Raw genomic sequence first — 16,538 nt, 5'->3', positions numbered from 1 at the left:
GGCTAAAACCAGGCCCCTCATCCGCGTGCTATGTTCCGACAGGGATATGCCTAACGGGATAACCGTATAACGTCAACAAAGGCTCATGAATACATTGCGTATTTTTGGACACTAGAGAGCATTCAAGTTGCACTTCATACACAAGGTAAAGGGGCTCTACGGTTTAACTCTTCTCAATGCATCTCACTGAAGACCCTGTGAGTACCATCAAGGACCGTATCACTTCTAAGAGGTGCCTCAACAAGATAGGAGGTTTATAGTTTGACTGGGACGAGATCACCGCTTGAAAACAAACCGGAGCCCTGTAAGCAAAGTAAACCACACAGGAGTAATGTGAAACGTTAATTTCGATAACTATGTCACCCTCGGAATACGAATATGTCACAACGAGACGCTTAAATTGATATGTAGGCTAACACATTAAAGGACGTTCCAACATAACTGCCAGAATACAGTCCATGAAGGCGCTTTGATGTTCGTAATTCCTCACAGTGTGTTAGTCTTGACACCTTTCATCGTCTATTTATTATTTTAATGTTATTGGTTCTAAAGTGTTTTTGAATATACTGACTGCCTGTCTTGCCTGCTAGGTGGCAGAATCTATAAGATATCTTCTACTAGAAGAATATAAGTTATGTAGCCTAATGCTTGATTCAACCGTGTCAGTTTAGTCACGGAGTAGCCTAAGCATCGGTAATCCACGGTCTTAAATCTTAAAACATTCAAAAACAAATCGTTGCATCCAGGATTTCAATGGAGTCACGAGATAAAGTTTGAACGTAAAACAAGCACGTCTTCCAATCTCACCAAGAAAACTAACATTAGTCTGGACGAATATTATATGAATATAAAATGTATATCCAATGAGTGTTCCAGAGGCAGTGTAGTTTGCACATGGGAATATTCAGGCAGGCGAGGGAGTTGGGTATTTGCATGTGTGGGCTGATTAGCGGGTTGGAAAGACGAGGCTGCCTCCTTCTCTGGCTCTGCCCCGTTTCTCGCTTTGGCTGTGTCGCAGGGGGAAGGCGTTTATAGGGGGATGATGACAGAGGTCGGCTCGCGCTAATGGGCCAGTGAGGAGTGGTGGAAGGAGGCGAGGCAAAGAGCAGAGCAGGAACACATACATTAATACACTTGTTCCATCACCAATCAGCATAGGTGTGTTCTTCCTCCTACCCACACCCCCTTCTCCCACTCTCCCTCCCTCCCTCTCTCGCTCTCTCTCTCTCTCTCTCTTTCCCACTCTCTCATTCGCTCGCTCACTCACACACACACGAGCGCACATCTTCGATAACTCCGGTCCTGACATCTGAGTTCACTGTCAATCTCTGTCTCATTCGCAGGGATATCCCCTCCGTCTCCGCACAAGATCACTGGAACACTATTTTTTCATTTTACTACAAAACCCTCACGAGAGACTGAAGTACGTTTCTTCTCTTTCTGTGGTGCGGAGAAATATTTTCTCGAGGACTTTGAAACAGACACAGGATGCCTCAAAAAGGTAAGAAAGTGCTTATTTTTTTGTCATTATATTTAGCCTGTTGGTATAATACCATGAAGAGTTATGCTTATCGTTACTATTTATATTAGCAAAGTTAATATTGTTCGTCTTAGTAAACCTCTTTAAAAAAATATTGATGTCATTGTTGAGGTCTGGATTGGGGTCATGGCTGGGTTGTTCGCTCGCATACTAGTTTTACAATGCAGCCAACCAGGCCGGCTTTCTTGTTTATTTGATGTGCTCCTAAAAGCTCGATTGTGTTACTGTTTACGGATAGCTTACTTCTTATTTATGACAGCAAAGAGTAAAAAGTCACTTTAGGCCAAGACAGTGATCATCGTGGAGAATGGGGCGCAATGACCCGTTTAGGAAAGGTGTCAGCTTGATTCATATAGGAGAGTCAACCAAGCGCTTGCTCAAAAAAAAAAAAAACAACACACAAGACAACGCAGAGCCCGCTTACTATTTTTGTTGTGTTTTTGTGCCAAAGACCATATTTCTGGACTTTTTCCAATCTTCTTTTAGGCTTGATGATAGCGATTAAAACTTAGATCATACTGCAATTATCGTCCATATAGGTTATTTTGTTAGGCTGTTACTTAAAGTAACTTATTTCCAAATTATGCTAAATGTTACTATAACCTAGGCATATATTAATAATGATAACATACAAACATATGCACTAACGCCAAACATCTATTTCAATTGTTTTATTTTTGATGTCTTCTAATATCTTTTCACTGTTTTTGCCACATACTTTAAAGATAAACAATTATTACTGGCTATAGCATAGACGTTTATTATCGAGAGTAATTATGGAACTAAACTACATTTGAAATTATACATTTACATGATGTTTTCGGTAAATACAGTCCCTTCAAAATAATAACAGCGAATAAACCGGCATTACACTAAGATAACACTAAGATGCTTACTGGATGTAAATGTTACTTCCTACAGCGCCATTGTCGAGATAGTAATGTATTTGTGCATATGAATGTTGTGAACGCAGGATCCAACGACCTGAATAAGCATGTTTAATTAAGCCATTGTTATCACGGATTACTAGAGGAAAGAAATGCAGATTAGACCCTAGTTAACCTCAACACTCAATAAATGATTAACTACCAGGCTCGGGATATAGGATGCAGCTGAGCTGTGGTTACTTTGCGATGTGTCTAAAGTTTCCTGGCCTCTGACCACCAACCTACTTCAACTATGCCCTTCTGATTCTTGATTTTCTGCTTTCTGTACTGTACGCTGCATTCTACAAAACGAGTTAGCTAAATTAATAAAATGTAAACATTTTATATGAACGCATAGGTATGCTGTTGTTTGAAACTTTGCGGCCAGCTTGAACGCGTAAGAAATCTTCAATTTCTTAGTGTATTCTTCCGGAATGTAATGGGTTGAATACATTATGCATTATATTTTCAACCTAGAGTTGAAAGTGGGCTTATGTCGCCAGATTTTCTCCACACTTGGGGATTTGGATAAGATATGACTAGAATTTCTTCGAACTTAAAAATGCAGTTGCCCGTTGACGGACGAACATTATGTAAAGGAATCTTTACATTTAATGGAGGTCGTTTTCTTTTCCACAACAAGAAATGATCGAAAATGTTTAGCTGTCTACTTAGTGTGAGGCGTGTTTTATACGGTTCGAGGAGAAACAGGCCCACACCGGCAACAAGGTTGTTTTGATGTAAAAGAAGAAAACTAGCTTCCCTTCTCTGGACACCCTCTTAACGGCCCAGTTGAATGGGTTCTTTTTGCGGTCGTCTTTTCCAATTGGACTCCCCGCTGAGCTGTTGTATCTGTTTGAGAAACCCAAACGGCCGTACCAGCTACACAATTACTTTCAAATATGTATAACGTGAATTACTTTTCCAGTTCTAAAAAACTGCACCAACCAAACTCACATTGAAGCATGGCCACTAAGGTCACGGTCACCAGTGGTGACACTGAGGTGTCGAGGCGAGGTTGTGTGTGTGTGTGTGTGCGCGCGCGCTGAGGAGTGGGGGAGTGCATGCATGCCTTTGGCTCTTTGTATTCTGGAGTTGTTGTATACGTTTAGTGGGAATCTGTGTAGCTAGTTGTGCAGGCCGAGTTTGCGCCCCGGGTTTGGGTATGGAAGCAGAAAGGGGCGCATTGTTGTAGTCCGGCAGGCTTTGTACACTCGCTTCTACCCCCTCCTGGTTAGTACTTTTACAGAGCAGTGAGGCGAGATAGACAACGTGTGTCACTGTACACTTTAGACGACAGGCACCAGAAGACGAGGGAAACTAGTACAAACGAATTGTATGGGATACCAGTGAGACGGATACTCATACCGAGAACACTCTTTAGGTCAAGAAACCAGCCTTTCAGCGGTCATAGAAAACATTGGGCCCCTTCACAAACCATGCAGCAAAACAGCAGGAAACAAAACAATAAAGTAGTTCCCAATCATTTCAGAACACGGGCCCATTATCAATATTTTGACATGAACTGACAATCTTGGCGGACAGTAGGCCTAAGTATTTTTGCTCAAATGGACCGGAGTAAAACAGGTTAATACCATAAAAAATTAATACAAATCCAAAACGATTAAAAAAGAGGCTAATATCTAATAGCAAAATGTAGGCCGCCCGTGGACAATTGTCTTGGGTGTACTAATATTTTGTTTTGCTTTGTCCTATAGGGAAACATTAAGATAGTGAAAACGGCAGATGATTGGCTAAATTGTTTTAAGCGGACAGTCATCTCTGTTTCCAGGCAAGTTTAATACAAAAATATATATGGAGAAATACAGATTAAATTATGTGAAATTTATAATACAGCAACATGGATTTTTTCCTACCGTAATATCCGCAAACTTCCTTGAAATACGAAGCGTGATGAGAAACAAAATGTCCTTGTAAAAATTGCATGTATATGGAACAAGCAACAGTCATCTTTCATCCTAATCATTAGTTTTATCTCCTTATGACATAGAATACCACAACCAAGCTGCGTGGGAGTCTGGCGTTGCTTCGATGATGCAGAACAGTAAGTTGATTTACATACCTATTTTTATTTTTTAAACTTGTATAGTATTTACCAATACAGAGAAATGCATGTACATTCCTGTCCTATTGTAAGGTAGGCTAGCTGTTTAGCACATGCAAACTTTAACTAAGTGAGATACACAAGAAGTATATCTGATAGGTTTATACCAGGCAACGCAGTGATTATTTAAAATTAACCGTTAATATACTATTGTACTTGCCTCTGTTCAATTAGATTATGCATTTACACTGGGAATTATTTTCTGACAGACAGCGAGAAAAAAACAGAGAGAGAGAGAGACACACACACACACACACACACACACACATAGAGAGAGATAATGGAGAGGGTTGGGATGAAGGGGAGATTTTTGTTTCTGCTTGAGTTGGTATTAAATAATTGCACAGCCGTCTGCATTAGCGTTAGAGCAGCCTGCCATGCTGCATACGAGATTAACAGCGCAAAAAGAACATCGCATGAAACATGAGGAATAGCAATATTGCCTTATGTAGATTAGTCTTCATGAACAGAGCCGGAGTTTCAGTGGGATGCACAGATTATACTAACACAGAATAGCTGTATCAAGGTATAGCAAACACATTGCAGAATAACATGAATAATACTTGAGGTAACATATATTGCAGATAGGGCGTACACTGCTTTCACTACACTGTGTTGTTTTTGTGTAACTTGGCCCACATTTGGGTTATATTGTTGTCTTATCACTGGCTAAGCTAAACATACAGGATAAACATGCCAAATTTTCTCTCTTTCTGCTGGACAAGAGGTGTATGACATCTGTGATGAAGGTGTGTGGAATGATTCTCTCTTGCTTTTCTCCTCACCTTGATGACGTGTGTGTGCTGTACCCTGTGCGTATTTAGTCTAATTACATGTATTTAAAGGGCCCGGGTCAATGGCCATGGGCCATTTTTTTAATGACCATGTTACAATGTATGTACCTTCAACTGTAATTCTGTACATTATGTGTATTTTGAATTTCTGGGGATTCTGACAGACAGTCCAACCTCCTCGATCAAAAGAGTATATGGCGCTCTCGCTGCGTAATTATCACGCAGAGTGCCAGTGGGCCTCTATTGAGACGTTGTCTTTAACAAGGCCTTATCAAAGCCTCCCTCTGCGCCTGCCGTACCCAGGACGGATGTTAATAGGAGGCTCCCTTGTACTGTGATATCTGGTGCGAATTGCCGAGGATATATCACTGGGCCTGGACCTTTGGGTAGTCTAAAGGTCGCGGAGGCCTCGGTGTCTTTTGTGCTAATAACTCCTGGGTGTATATGGTGCGGAGCGTCCAAATTGACACCATATGTTTTCCCATTAGTTGACTTGCAATAGAATACAAGGCGCGTAACAAGCACCAGCGGGCGAGATCGACTCCGCGCGCCGTGGGGAATTGTGCCATGATGAAGACGCATCCTTATGAGAATTGAATTGTGATGCGCTTATCTGACGGTTTTATCGATCCTGTGGGTTTATATTAGACAGTTATAATGTTGTAAATCAGAAATTATCGAGCTACGACCCTGTTTCACAGCAGGCCGCTGTTTACCGTGGTCACAGGCCAATTTGAGAGTAAGGACTCAATTAATTCCACTTAATCCTGGAATTACCAACGGGATGATAATGGATTAACTAATAATCAGGTCCACGTTGGAGGATTTGCTACTCATAGTGGCGAAAGAGATGTGGATATTCGGTTAAACAGATTTATTTTCACTCAAAACATCCCATGTTGATAGCTATGGGACGTGCGCGTGGGCACGTTTATGAAGCACATTCCAAGCTGAGATAGCCGACTGTCCACACACAACAGGGGCTGTAGTGGCTCAGAGCATTTGTTGTCAAATACAAACAAGAGAAAAAAAACTGGATGTCAGTTTTAATATGTTAAGATTCCCTGCGCGCCCTTGTGACCGTGCCCGCGCGTAGCCCATGGCCACCTTAAAACGAAGCCTGCCTCGGAGGGTAAAGGAGTTGCGTCCAATTTAGTCTGAGTGATATCCAAATGCAGACAGAAAGGGTCGTTTTATCATGCTACTATTTGTCGTGACGATGCGATTTTCAAAAGCAGAGCGGTGTCATAAAGTGACATGCCTGCCACAAGTGCTCCAACTGATCTTTTCAATTAGCCTTCCATGCATGATCCGAGACGACTTCCGCCTATTTCCAGAAATTAAGCTCAAACTTGACGTGCAGCTAGCTTTATTTTAAAGACAAATGTCAGGCAGCCTCATCATATTTCCCCCTCTTCTATATTTGGAGCTATTTATTGCTAAGGAGCTCGTGCTCCCAGAGTCAATGTACTGTGCGGCAGCACCGGGGAAGGGAGCGGAGGAACGGAGAACAGTTCAGGCACACCGGGGAAGCGTTTGGCCCTCTTGGCTTCAGGTTTGCTACAGCTCACTCTGTGCTTTACCGGACTTTCTCACCGAATAGACCTTGCTTTGAAAATTATTTTACAAAGATAATACTAGGCTTGTGTTGTTTTTATTTCACATTGGTTTTGTAGCATAACGGTGTATGTTGTACCAGTGAAGCGTAACATAGACAAGCTGCAGCGCTGTATTTAGCCTCTATCTTTGACAAATTCAACTTTAAGGATTTCAAAAGAGGGTTTTGGGTCGTGTACGTGCTCGCTACTTTGTTGCTGAAAGATGCCGGACACTATTCGTCTGTATTACTGATTTTAACTCAGTTGGATGGTTTGAGATCATCCAGCGCTCTGACGTTTAATCGATGCTTTGCATGTGTTGATTTATTGAATTACCGCACAATGATTGTGAACCGGACTGACCCATACTGGACATTCAACTAACCCTATAACTAGCCTACATAGCTTATGCACTGTATATCTTTTCTTTATAAATGCATTGAGTTCATATTTGTGTTGTTTTTTGTTTTGTTTTTTATTTAGTAATATCTTTATCTATGCCAATGACAATTATTTTAACATATTTAGCCTATTACTGCTGCTCAGCGGTGCCTTTATTGTAGCATGATTTTGCTTAATTTTTTTTGACATAACGGTGCTTCCTTTGTCTCCGTTTAGGTCACAGTGGTGTGAACCAACTCGGCGGTGTGTTCGTTAACGGTAGACCGCTACCGGATTCCACCAGGCAGAAAATTGTCGAACTTGCACACAGTGGCGCGCGCCCGTGCGACATCTCAAGGATTCTGCAGGTGACACGAGGGCACATTGTTTTGTTTATATAGAAGAGACAACAGCCCTACCTAAACTGTAGCGAAGTGTAATATTGCACAAGCTACATTTAGGTTTTGAGTCAGTTTAATAAATACAGGCTAATTAAGATTTAACTACTCATCTTTAAAGCCTGGAAATTTGCCAAACTAAGTGCAATATAACTTTAAAGGCAAATAACGTATGGGATAACGGTTTAGTTCCTATAACGTGCATTTTAGAAAGTGCATAATCCCTTATCTTATACCATTCAAGGCATATTCTCTGTGTTTATAGAACCATGCTGATGCAAAAGTCCAAGTGCTGGACAATGAAAACGTAAGCTTATCATTGTTTGACGTAATCTTAAAAATTCACAAATAGTCGTAAATAATGTATGTGAATTGTGTCTTTTGTTTTCTATTAAGGTATCGAACGGGTGCGTGAGTAAGATTCTGGGAAGGTACTATGAAACGGGCTCCATAAGACCGCGAGCGATCGGAGGAAGCAAACCCAGGGTCGCCACACCGGAGGTGGTTGGGAAGATAGCGCAGTATAAGAGGGAGTGCCCGTCCATCTTCGCCTGGGAGATCCGCGACAGGCTCCTATCCGAAGGAGTCTGCACCAACGACAACATCCCCAGTGTAAGTGCACATTCCCAGTGTAAGTGCATTGACTGTAAGTTATGAGCATGATTTAATTTGCCACATGAAATGACTTTTCACATGCAATGGACGGTAAGGATTATGGGCAACCAACCATTCAGTCATATGATATTATAGGTACACAGGCCTGACTGCAACACCCATTACATATTTACAAGACAAGCAACACATAGACTATGTCCATTTGCATACTAATAAAATATGATGCTATATTTTATTGTATCCAATATAAACAACAATTGTTTGTACATAATTTTGCAAATTTCTTGATCAAAATATTGCCAACTTTTTTTTTTACAGTATTTCGAATTTGTACAAAAATAGGCAACAATTAAAATACAAATGATTTCAAAAATGTTTTTCTACCAAAATATGACACCGTTACTATGCCTTTAAACACTGTTTATCAGCAAATTCATTTGTCAAAAAAAGGCAAAAGTTAGGTGTTAGGCATAACTGTTAGTCCTCTAGTCAACAGGATAGGCCTGACAGTGTGTACGTGTGTGTACGTGTGTGTACGTGTGTGTACGTGTGTGTGTACGTGTGTGTGTGTTGTTACGTATGCCTTCACAGCACAGCAACATTCAACGTGCATCACACACTGCAACCAAGCCCTTGCTCCCTTCTTGATGTCTTGTTTTGCATTTCAGGTGTCATCGATAAACAGAGTCCTTCGCAACCTGGCTAGTGAGAAGCAGCAGATGGGTGCAGATGGGATGTATGACAAACTGAGAATGCTTAACGGTCAGACAGGAAGCTGGGGCACACGCCCTGGCTGGTACCCCGGAACTTCAGTACCAGGACAGCCCAACCCAGGTACGCAGAACCATGATAAACGACCGTATAGGAATCCTGATCCGTTTAATCATGCTGTGAAACGTAGCGTGAGAGGGAAGAATGTCAGCCCACTAGCCACATGTACAGGGGGCAGGGTTGACATTGTCGAAACACTGTTTTGGTTCAAATTGAGCAAATAGCATAAACTCTATTGCTTCCTGTGGAAACTGTCAGGGATTAAATGAATTTGCGACAAAACAAGCAGGAATTCAGACCTCAGGTCTACACATACATACAACACATACATACATACAACACATACATACATACAACACATACATACATACTACATGTACATCTCTGAAAACACTGCAGGCTGGTCTGGGTCGGTCCTAAGCCCTTCACCAGCACAGTAGTCTGGTGCACACGGTTAATGATTTCTCAAGCAGGTATTGTAAACGCATGCTTTTGATGTCAAGTCACCCAATTAAAAGTGGACGATTAGTGGACAGCCCGTGCGAAGCATAACTTCTAATTAATCGGGCGGTCTCAATGCCTCCTCTGTCCCAGACGGCTATGTGCGTGACAGGCCCCTGATCCTGGTGCTGAGGTGTCCCCCCAACACACAGCATCCGCCCCCTCCTCCTGGAGGGGGAGCAGGCTGGAGAGGGCAGTGTGCGGCCGTATCTGTACAAAGGAATGTTTTCCTTCACACGCAATGATTGGTTATGGGAATGGTGCTGGCGGTGTGTAATTGCTCATTAGAGGAAGTATTGTCTCTGGTTATGACGACATGCCCGGGGGTCGGTATGGGCCGGGCTCATGGCCTGTTCAGTGCTGCAGTCCAGGACACAGCAGTCATGCAACATGACTCTAACGCACACAGACGAGCTGCTGGCGCCGGGCGATGAGTCTTTTCAGCAGAAACTCTTCATAGGGTCCTTGCCTTAAGATTTGACTGAAAATATGATATTTTAAAGTTTGAAATGTTAAATGTTGGAGAATAGCAATGATAACAATGGTGCCATCCCCACCACCATTAATAATAATGATAATAATAATGATAAAAATAATATTAACAACAACCATAGGAATACCATTATGACAACAAATATTAATGAGTAATATAAAAAAGAGTAATAACAACATTTATGAAAATATTATTGTTTTATTATGCCTAATAATAACAATACCACAATCATAGTGATAATAATAATAGGGTAGCCTATTATAATTATTATGTGTTGATTTCAAAATAGCATTATAGGCCTACAAAAAATACTGTCTCTTAAACAAAATTTCCTCTTAGAATTACTTTCTGATTTCCATCGCTACTCAAATCCAGGGAAGATTGAGACAGGGACGTCGACATAGTCTCAGACTAGAAATTAATTTTATCTGGCCTCCACGCCCAAACCGTAAGGCGACGTGAGGTCTCTAAGGAAAACGAAATATGGTCCACGTCTGGCAACATACGAGAAACAGTTGCAAAAAAATAATGGCTACAAGTGGCGTGACAGGGCCCAGAAGGAGACAACTATATCCAGGGAAGAAGAATAAAACTCAACGGAGAAATTTCTTTCTTCTCTTTCTCTCGTCGTGGTCGTATAGGCAAAAGCCCTAAATCCAGTCTATAGGATTTAGACGCTGTTTTCATTTTAAGCGTCTTTTGGGGTGTTTTGATCCAGCCTGGTGCTGCATTTGGTGCGGCAGCTCTTTTGGTGCTGTTCCGCTTCACTGGTTGAGACTCCTAGATACTAAAGAATTAGTTTATTTTCCAGAGCTTTTATGAAGAAAACAAATCCCAAATCTAGCGTCAGTGGGTCTGGCAGACGGATAATAAGCAGCACCTCTCCTTGGGGTTTTTTTCTTGAGAGAAAGAAATTGCGCCGGCATGGTTAAAAAAAATACCTATTTAAAAATATAATTTTTTACATTATTTGTAGGCCTACGTGTCTATGTTTTTTTTTAAAGAATACACAGTTTTTGACTCTAACATATTATCCTAAAGTCTAAAGTTGATTAAAGTCCTGCTATGCAACATTTCAATTAACAATAATTTACCATCGTCTCCAGCACTCATGGCCTCATTCATTTGATTAATTCAAACACGGTCAATGTATCGAAAATTGGTAATATTGTGACTTCTATTGTAAGTCTCTTTTAAGATGTTGATGTCTTTGCCCTACACTTCAATTCAACGACCAAAAATATGCATGCTAACGATTCTTCTCGATGCTGCTTAATTTCACATTAACCTCTCGGTGTGATAATGATGTCCAACAACAAGACAGGCATTAGTCGATAAGCCTCGCCCTGTAGCCGAAGTCCCTATAGGCCCACCACGGATAACCAGGAGCAGTGAATAGATTGCCCCTTATTTAGGTTGTTCAGGAGGTTGCATGCTCTCTCCTCACTCATTTGTTTCCAATTGAAGACAGAAATCCTGACTGGCGTTTAGCTGGCCGGGGGACGTGATTAATGATGGTAGTGGATAAGGGTTAACACACTGGTCTCAAAGCTCTGTTGACTGGGCTCCTCGTGCGCACAATGCCAAAGCACTATACGCGCAAGAGAGAGAGAGAGCAAGCGAGAGAATCCTTTTGTAGTCTCGTTCGATTGTTTTCCTCTACCGACCCCCCCCCCCCCTCCTCCTCGTCTCCATCTCAAGATATTCTGCCCACGAAGAGTTTGCTGGTCGCCTCTCGCTGTGTCCATAGTTTAATGGTTTCCCTTACCCCTAACGGTATTGTATCTTTGTGAAAGGCGGTTTCTTCCATTCAAGAGTTTGTGGTCAGCTCAATGGCTATACCAACGCCCATATGGGGACGGCCATTGAGACATCGTTGTGCTCTTAAAAAGGGAAAGAGTTGGGGTTTTAAAACATTTCAGAGGGTATGAAAGGAGCTCCCCATCTTGTCACATTTCTCTCAACCCTTTGAGCAGATTTACTATTGTTTTGGGGTGATAAAGGATCGAAGTTGGTGCAGCGATTGCTTAGGAAGGGTATTTTTTCCCACAATATTTTACAAATAACTGATCTTTCAGGCTATTAATGTGGGCATATTAATGAGCCAGAAGTAGCCTAACTTAACGGTAATATACCTGGACTAAATGCAATGGAACTTAAACAAACAAAAATGTAAAGAAAGGCTGTATCCTGTCGAATGTGGTTTTGCTATTTGACCATTTAATTTAAACGTTAGGCTATAACGAATATTTCCTTGGCCTATATTGTAGGCAACTTGTAGATACTTTTTCTAACTTGATTTTTAAAGTGAGCGTATCTTTACTGATTATTTTGTAGATGGTTGCCAGCAACAGGACGGAGCTGGAGAAAACACAAACTCTATCAGCTCCAACGGAGAGGATTCAGACGAGACGCAGATGCGACTGCAGCTCAAGAGAAAGCTACAGAGAAACCGCACTTCATTCACTCAAGAGCAGATTGAAGCACTGGAAAAAGGTGAACTTTTACAACCAACTCCTGTTTTCATTGAACAAATAACCGAATAGAGGTTCACGACATGTTTGAATTAAATCTCTTTTATAATATTTAACTAACTACTTCCGTCATGGATTTCAGAATTCGAAAGAACTCATTATCCTGACGTCTTCGCAAGAGAAAGACTAGCAGCGAAAATCGATCTGCCGGAAGCAAGAATACAAGTGAGAGACGTTTTAAATGATCTGATTGGCTTATTTTTTTTATTTTTTTTCTTCTGCGTAATCATACGTAAATCATGCATTAGGTTATCTGTGGCTAACGTCTGGCTGATGTGGCGCGCGCAGGTATGGTTCTCCAACAGAAGAGCGAAGTGGAGGCGCGAGGAGAAACTGCGGAACCAGCGTCGGCAGGCCAGCAACTCCTCGAGCCACATTCCCATTAGCAGCAGCTTCAGTACCAGCGTGTACCAGAGCATGCCCCAGCCCACCACCCCCGGTAGGTCCAGGACAGGGATTTGTAGAGCCTGTCGTTTGTTGGAGTTTGTTGAGGTAGAAGTACTTAATAATATTATCATTCTGTCAGGAGTAAAACATAAATTAAAAATAAATAAAAGGTAATTTACTCTTTATAATTAATATTTTAGACTTTTTTTTTTTCCGTATAGTCAGTAATTCAACCATGACAGGTAAACAGTAGAACTGAAATACCCCCGAACACTCGTGAGTCTAGACTCATCCAGCTGTCAGAGAAAGCGTCGTTTCGCGCACGCGATATTTGACTAATGAACGCCACTTGTTGCACCGTTGGAATGTACGACTTTGACAGTTCTGTAACCACATTCTCCCTCCCACCCTCAGTGTCGTTCACGTCAGGGTCGATGCTGGGCAGACCTGACACCGCTCTCACCAACACGTACAGCGCTCTGCCTCCCATGCCCAGCTTCACCATGGGCAACAACCTACCTATGCAAGTGAGTGAACAACCAGCTCAGCTGTCCTGTGGGCCTTATCTCTTGTGTTAAAGGACATTCATATCTGCTCCTGTTATGGAGGAAAAAAAATGAATGTAAAAAAAAACTATACAACGACAGCAAAAAATAAATACAAATATTATAAGTATGAGCAATACTGTTTGCTGTTACAAGGGGAAAAAAAGCTATGATGGGATTTCTCTAAATTCTAGAGTGGTACCTGTATTCAGGCATGGCTGTGAGTCTTTCTGAGCTGAGGAGCGTCGTTGGCGAAGCTAATGTATAAACATTCTCTCCCCGTCTGTAGCCCAGCCAGACCTCCTCGTACTCCTGCATGCTGCCTACCAGCCCGCCTGTGAACGGGCGCAGCTACGACACTTACACCCCCCCTCATATGCAACATATGAACAGCCAATCAATGACCACTTCTGGTACCACCTCAACAGGTAGGCAGAAAGTTCATTGTTTACAAAACATGCTTGGCGATTTTATTTAAAGCAAACCAGTCACTTGTGATTGAAATCTGCCTTAATTCTCCCCTTAGTTAGGTGGTACTGCATAGCTACATACACCATGTTCAATTCATGGCATCTTTTATCACGATCCTCTGCAAAAAGACGAATAAAAACCATTCCAAAAACAACTCCTGGTCCAACACGCTGTATAGATCAGTACCTGTACATCACACACCATTCTCCCTAACCATCTAATTGCACGAACAAAGTTCATTCCATTCCAACTCAGTGCCATCTTGTCACATTAAGCACGCCAGCCCCAAGTTCAGTTCAACCCCATTAGAGAGCTGTTATGGGGCATACATACTGCTCACAGTCATGAGGAGTTAATCATGCATAGCATCGTTTCCTCTCCCTCAAATTGCTAATTAATTTGATTCATGTGCTGTTGTTCCCTCCCCATTTAAACACCAATGCTGAGGTCTCAATCTGTCTACCTCGCGTATTAGGCTTACTGTCACCCCTGTCTGTGGCAAAGTGATAACTATTTTTGCTCATATAACTGTTCTCGTCCGTGTAAAAACATTGATCTGAATCATTTAGAGCTCAGCCACTCCACTGCGGCGATGCTTCCTGATACTGAATATCTAGGTGGTTACGCCACGCGTGCTTGGAGCGATATCATCAAACGTCAGTCGGTTACCGTAACCAACTACTGTTACGGTAACCGACTCTCTTGATTAGTGTCAGGTTTTAAGAGTTCCTGGACGCTAACCTCTGTTGCTATGTGTCTCTGTTCTCTGCAGGACTCATCTCTCCTGGAGTGTCTGTCCCAGTGCAGGTCCCAGGGGCCGACCCTGACATGTCTCAGTACTGGTCAAGACTTCAGTAGAGAGAAGAGCTACTTCACCCTCTAACTGCCCCCCCCCCAACCCCCCCCCCCGCCACCTCCCTTTGGCGGTTCCCCACACGAGGAGCAGAGACGAGGAGCAGAGACGAGGAGAGGGAGAGAGACTCTGGGTGAGCCCTGGGCCTTCTAGGTCTGTGTTCCCTGCTGGGCGGCCGTTCTGGGGCTTCAGGAGAGCAAGCCCTGGGACAGGCCGGACAGAACAGCCCAGGAGGACGGAAAGAAACAAGAGAAATGAACGGACCTCTGTATAGAAGTGCCCGGTGTTCAATCTTCATGGAACAAAAACTTATCTCCGTGTTTTGTTTTTTTTTCATTTTTTTTTTCTTCATCCATTTCCACTTCTCCAGTCGATGCTTCTTTTTATTGTTCTCTGGTGTGTTTTGTAAATGGCCGTTTGTATGTTAACATGAAAAACCAAGATCAAGGACTGCTAGAGAACCGTGTTGGTCTTGCGTTTATTTGAGTAAAGAGAACTCCTGAGAGGTTCTGCCATGAACTCCTGAGAGGTTCTGCCATGAACTCCTGAGAGGTTCTGCCATGAACTCCTGAGAGGTTCTGCCATGACAATTCCCCCCCTAGCCCCCCCCCCCCACCCATTTCTTCTCATATCGAGACCAGACTTTTTACCAGACTTTTTGCATGGTCAGCGGATCTCTGGCTAAACTTTTGCATATCATTTAAAGAGGAAAAGCTGGGGGAAGATTCTTACCGTGTTTAAAATGTATTTATTGGTCAAATCCCTGCAACATGGACGTTGATGGAGGAGGCTCAGACCCCATCTACACCCTCTGTGGTGCTGGATGTTTCCTGGGCATCAAATGAGCCAAATGGGCCTAGACCTGGTTCTGGGTCTGGGTCTGGGTCTGGGTCTGGGCCTGGAATTGACCAGGGACATGTTTCTGGGTCTGGGTATGTCCTGGGTGAGGTGTGAGAAGATAGTGGGACATAAAACACCTATGCTCGGTTCCCTGCTTGGTTGGAAGAATTCCTGCTGGGTCTCTGGTGGGAGGAGCCAGAGGGAAGGGGAGGAGCCAGAGGAGAGGGGAGGAGCCAGAGGAGAGGGGAGGAGCCAGATGGGGATGGAAACAGCTTTAGTCAGAGAATAGTAGACTGTGTCCTCGATTAAAACTCAATTTGTTTATGTCAAATTGTAAGTACTTGTCTTCCCTAGAAATCTTCCAGAAAGAAGAAAATATTTCTACAATAAAAGTTGATTTCATTTATATCCCCCCAGAATATTCTATAAATGTTTTTACACATGCATCATGAAATACATTTCTTTAGGGTACAATATGTCTCTTAGGTATAGTTGTATTATAGTGTCCAATGGTCAATTCTTTTTGTGCGACTAGAAATATTTAATTCTTATAATTATGATTAAACATGCTTGACAGAGTTTTAAACATAAGTGTTTGGCAGTTGTTTACAAGTACATATCAGAATTAATCATTGTTGATTGTAAAACAGACCAAAGCCTTTGTATTTCATCTAGTACACAATGTTTTTTTTAAAGATATTAGTCTTGTGTTGCAACATTTTGTAAACAGTTTATGTTCTATTACATTGGCTTCGCGTATGTTTGA

The 16,538-nt window shown here is 42.2% G+C and overlaps 1 protein-coding gene across 8 annotated transcripts; it reads left to right on the top strand.

The window, feature by feature from the left end:
• The first annotated feature begins 1,488 nt into the window (after positions 1 to 1,488).
• Positions 1,489 to 14,967, top strand: pax6b (paired box 6b). Of its 8 annotated transcripts, none has more exons than XM_084682249.1 (13): positions 1,489 to 1,501; positions 4,478 to 4,531; positions 5,317 to 5,340; positions 7,602 to 7,732; positions 8,028 to 8,069; positions 8,159 to 8,374; positions 9,046 to 9,211; positions 12,480 to 12,638; positions 12,759 to 12,841; positions 12,965 to 13,115; positions 13,478 to 13,590; positions 13,898 to 14,036; positions 14,852 to 14,967. In XM_084682249.1, exons 1-13 carry the CDS (start codon positions 1,489 to 1,491, stop codon positions 14,935 to 14,937), a joined length of 1,377 nt encoding a protein of 458 aa, XP_084538375.1. In that variant the 3' UTR covers positions 14,938 to 14,967. The 8 variants fall into 8 exon arrangements, with proteins under 8 accessions (XP_084538375.1, XP_084538373.1, XP_084538376.1 ...); XM_084682247.1 differs by having other exon boundaries at positions 5,311 to 5,340; XM_084682250.1 differs by lacking the exon at positions 5,317 to 5,340.
• Positions 14,968 to 16,538: the final 1,571 nt, after the last annotated feature.

The sequence above is a fragment of the Hypomesus nipponensis genome, chromosome 19 (genome assembly GCF_054491055.1).
Source record: "Hypomesus nipponensis isolate SF chromosome 19, ASM5449105v1, whole genome shotgun sequence".
Classification (NCBI taxonomy): domain Eukaryota; kingdom Metazoa; phylum Chordata; class Actinopteri; order Osmeriformes; family Osmeridae; genus Hypomesus; species Hypomesus nipponensis.
This window is presented reverse-complemented; position numbering and strand designations above follow the sequence as displayed.

Excerpts from the sequence above, each read along its gene's own strand:
- pax6b (XM_084682247.1), top strand. Across the intron at positions 8,375-9,045 it reads CCAACGACAACATCCCCAGT|GTGTCATCGATAAACAGAGT; the intron begins GTAAGTGCACAT and ends TTTGCATTTCAG. Across the intron at positions 13,591-13,897 it reads GCAACAACCTACCTATGCAA|CCCAGCCAGACCTCCTCGTA; the intron begins GTGAGTGAACAA and ends CCCCGTCTGTAG.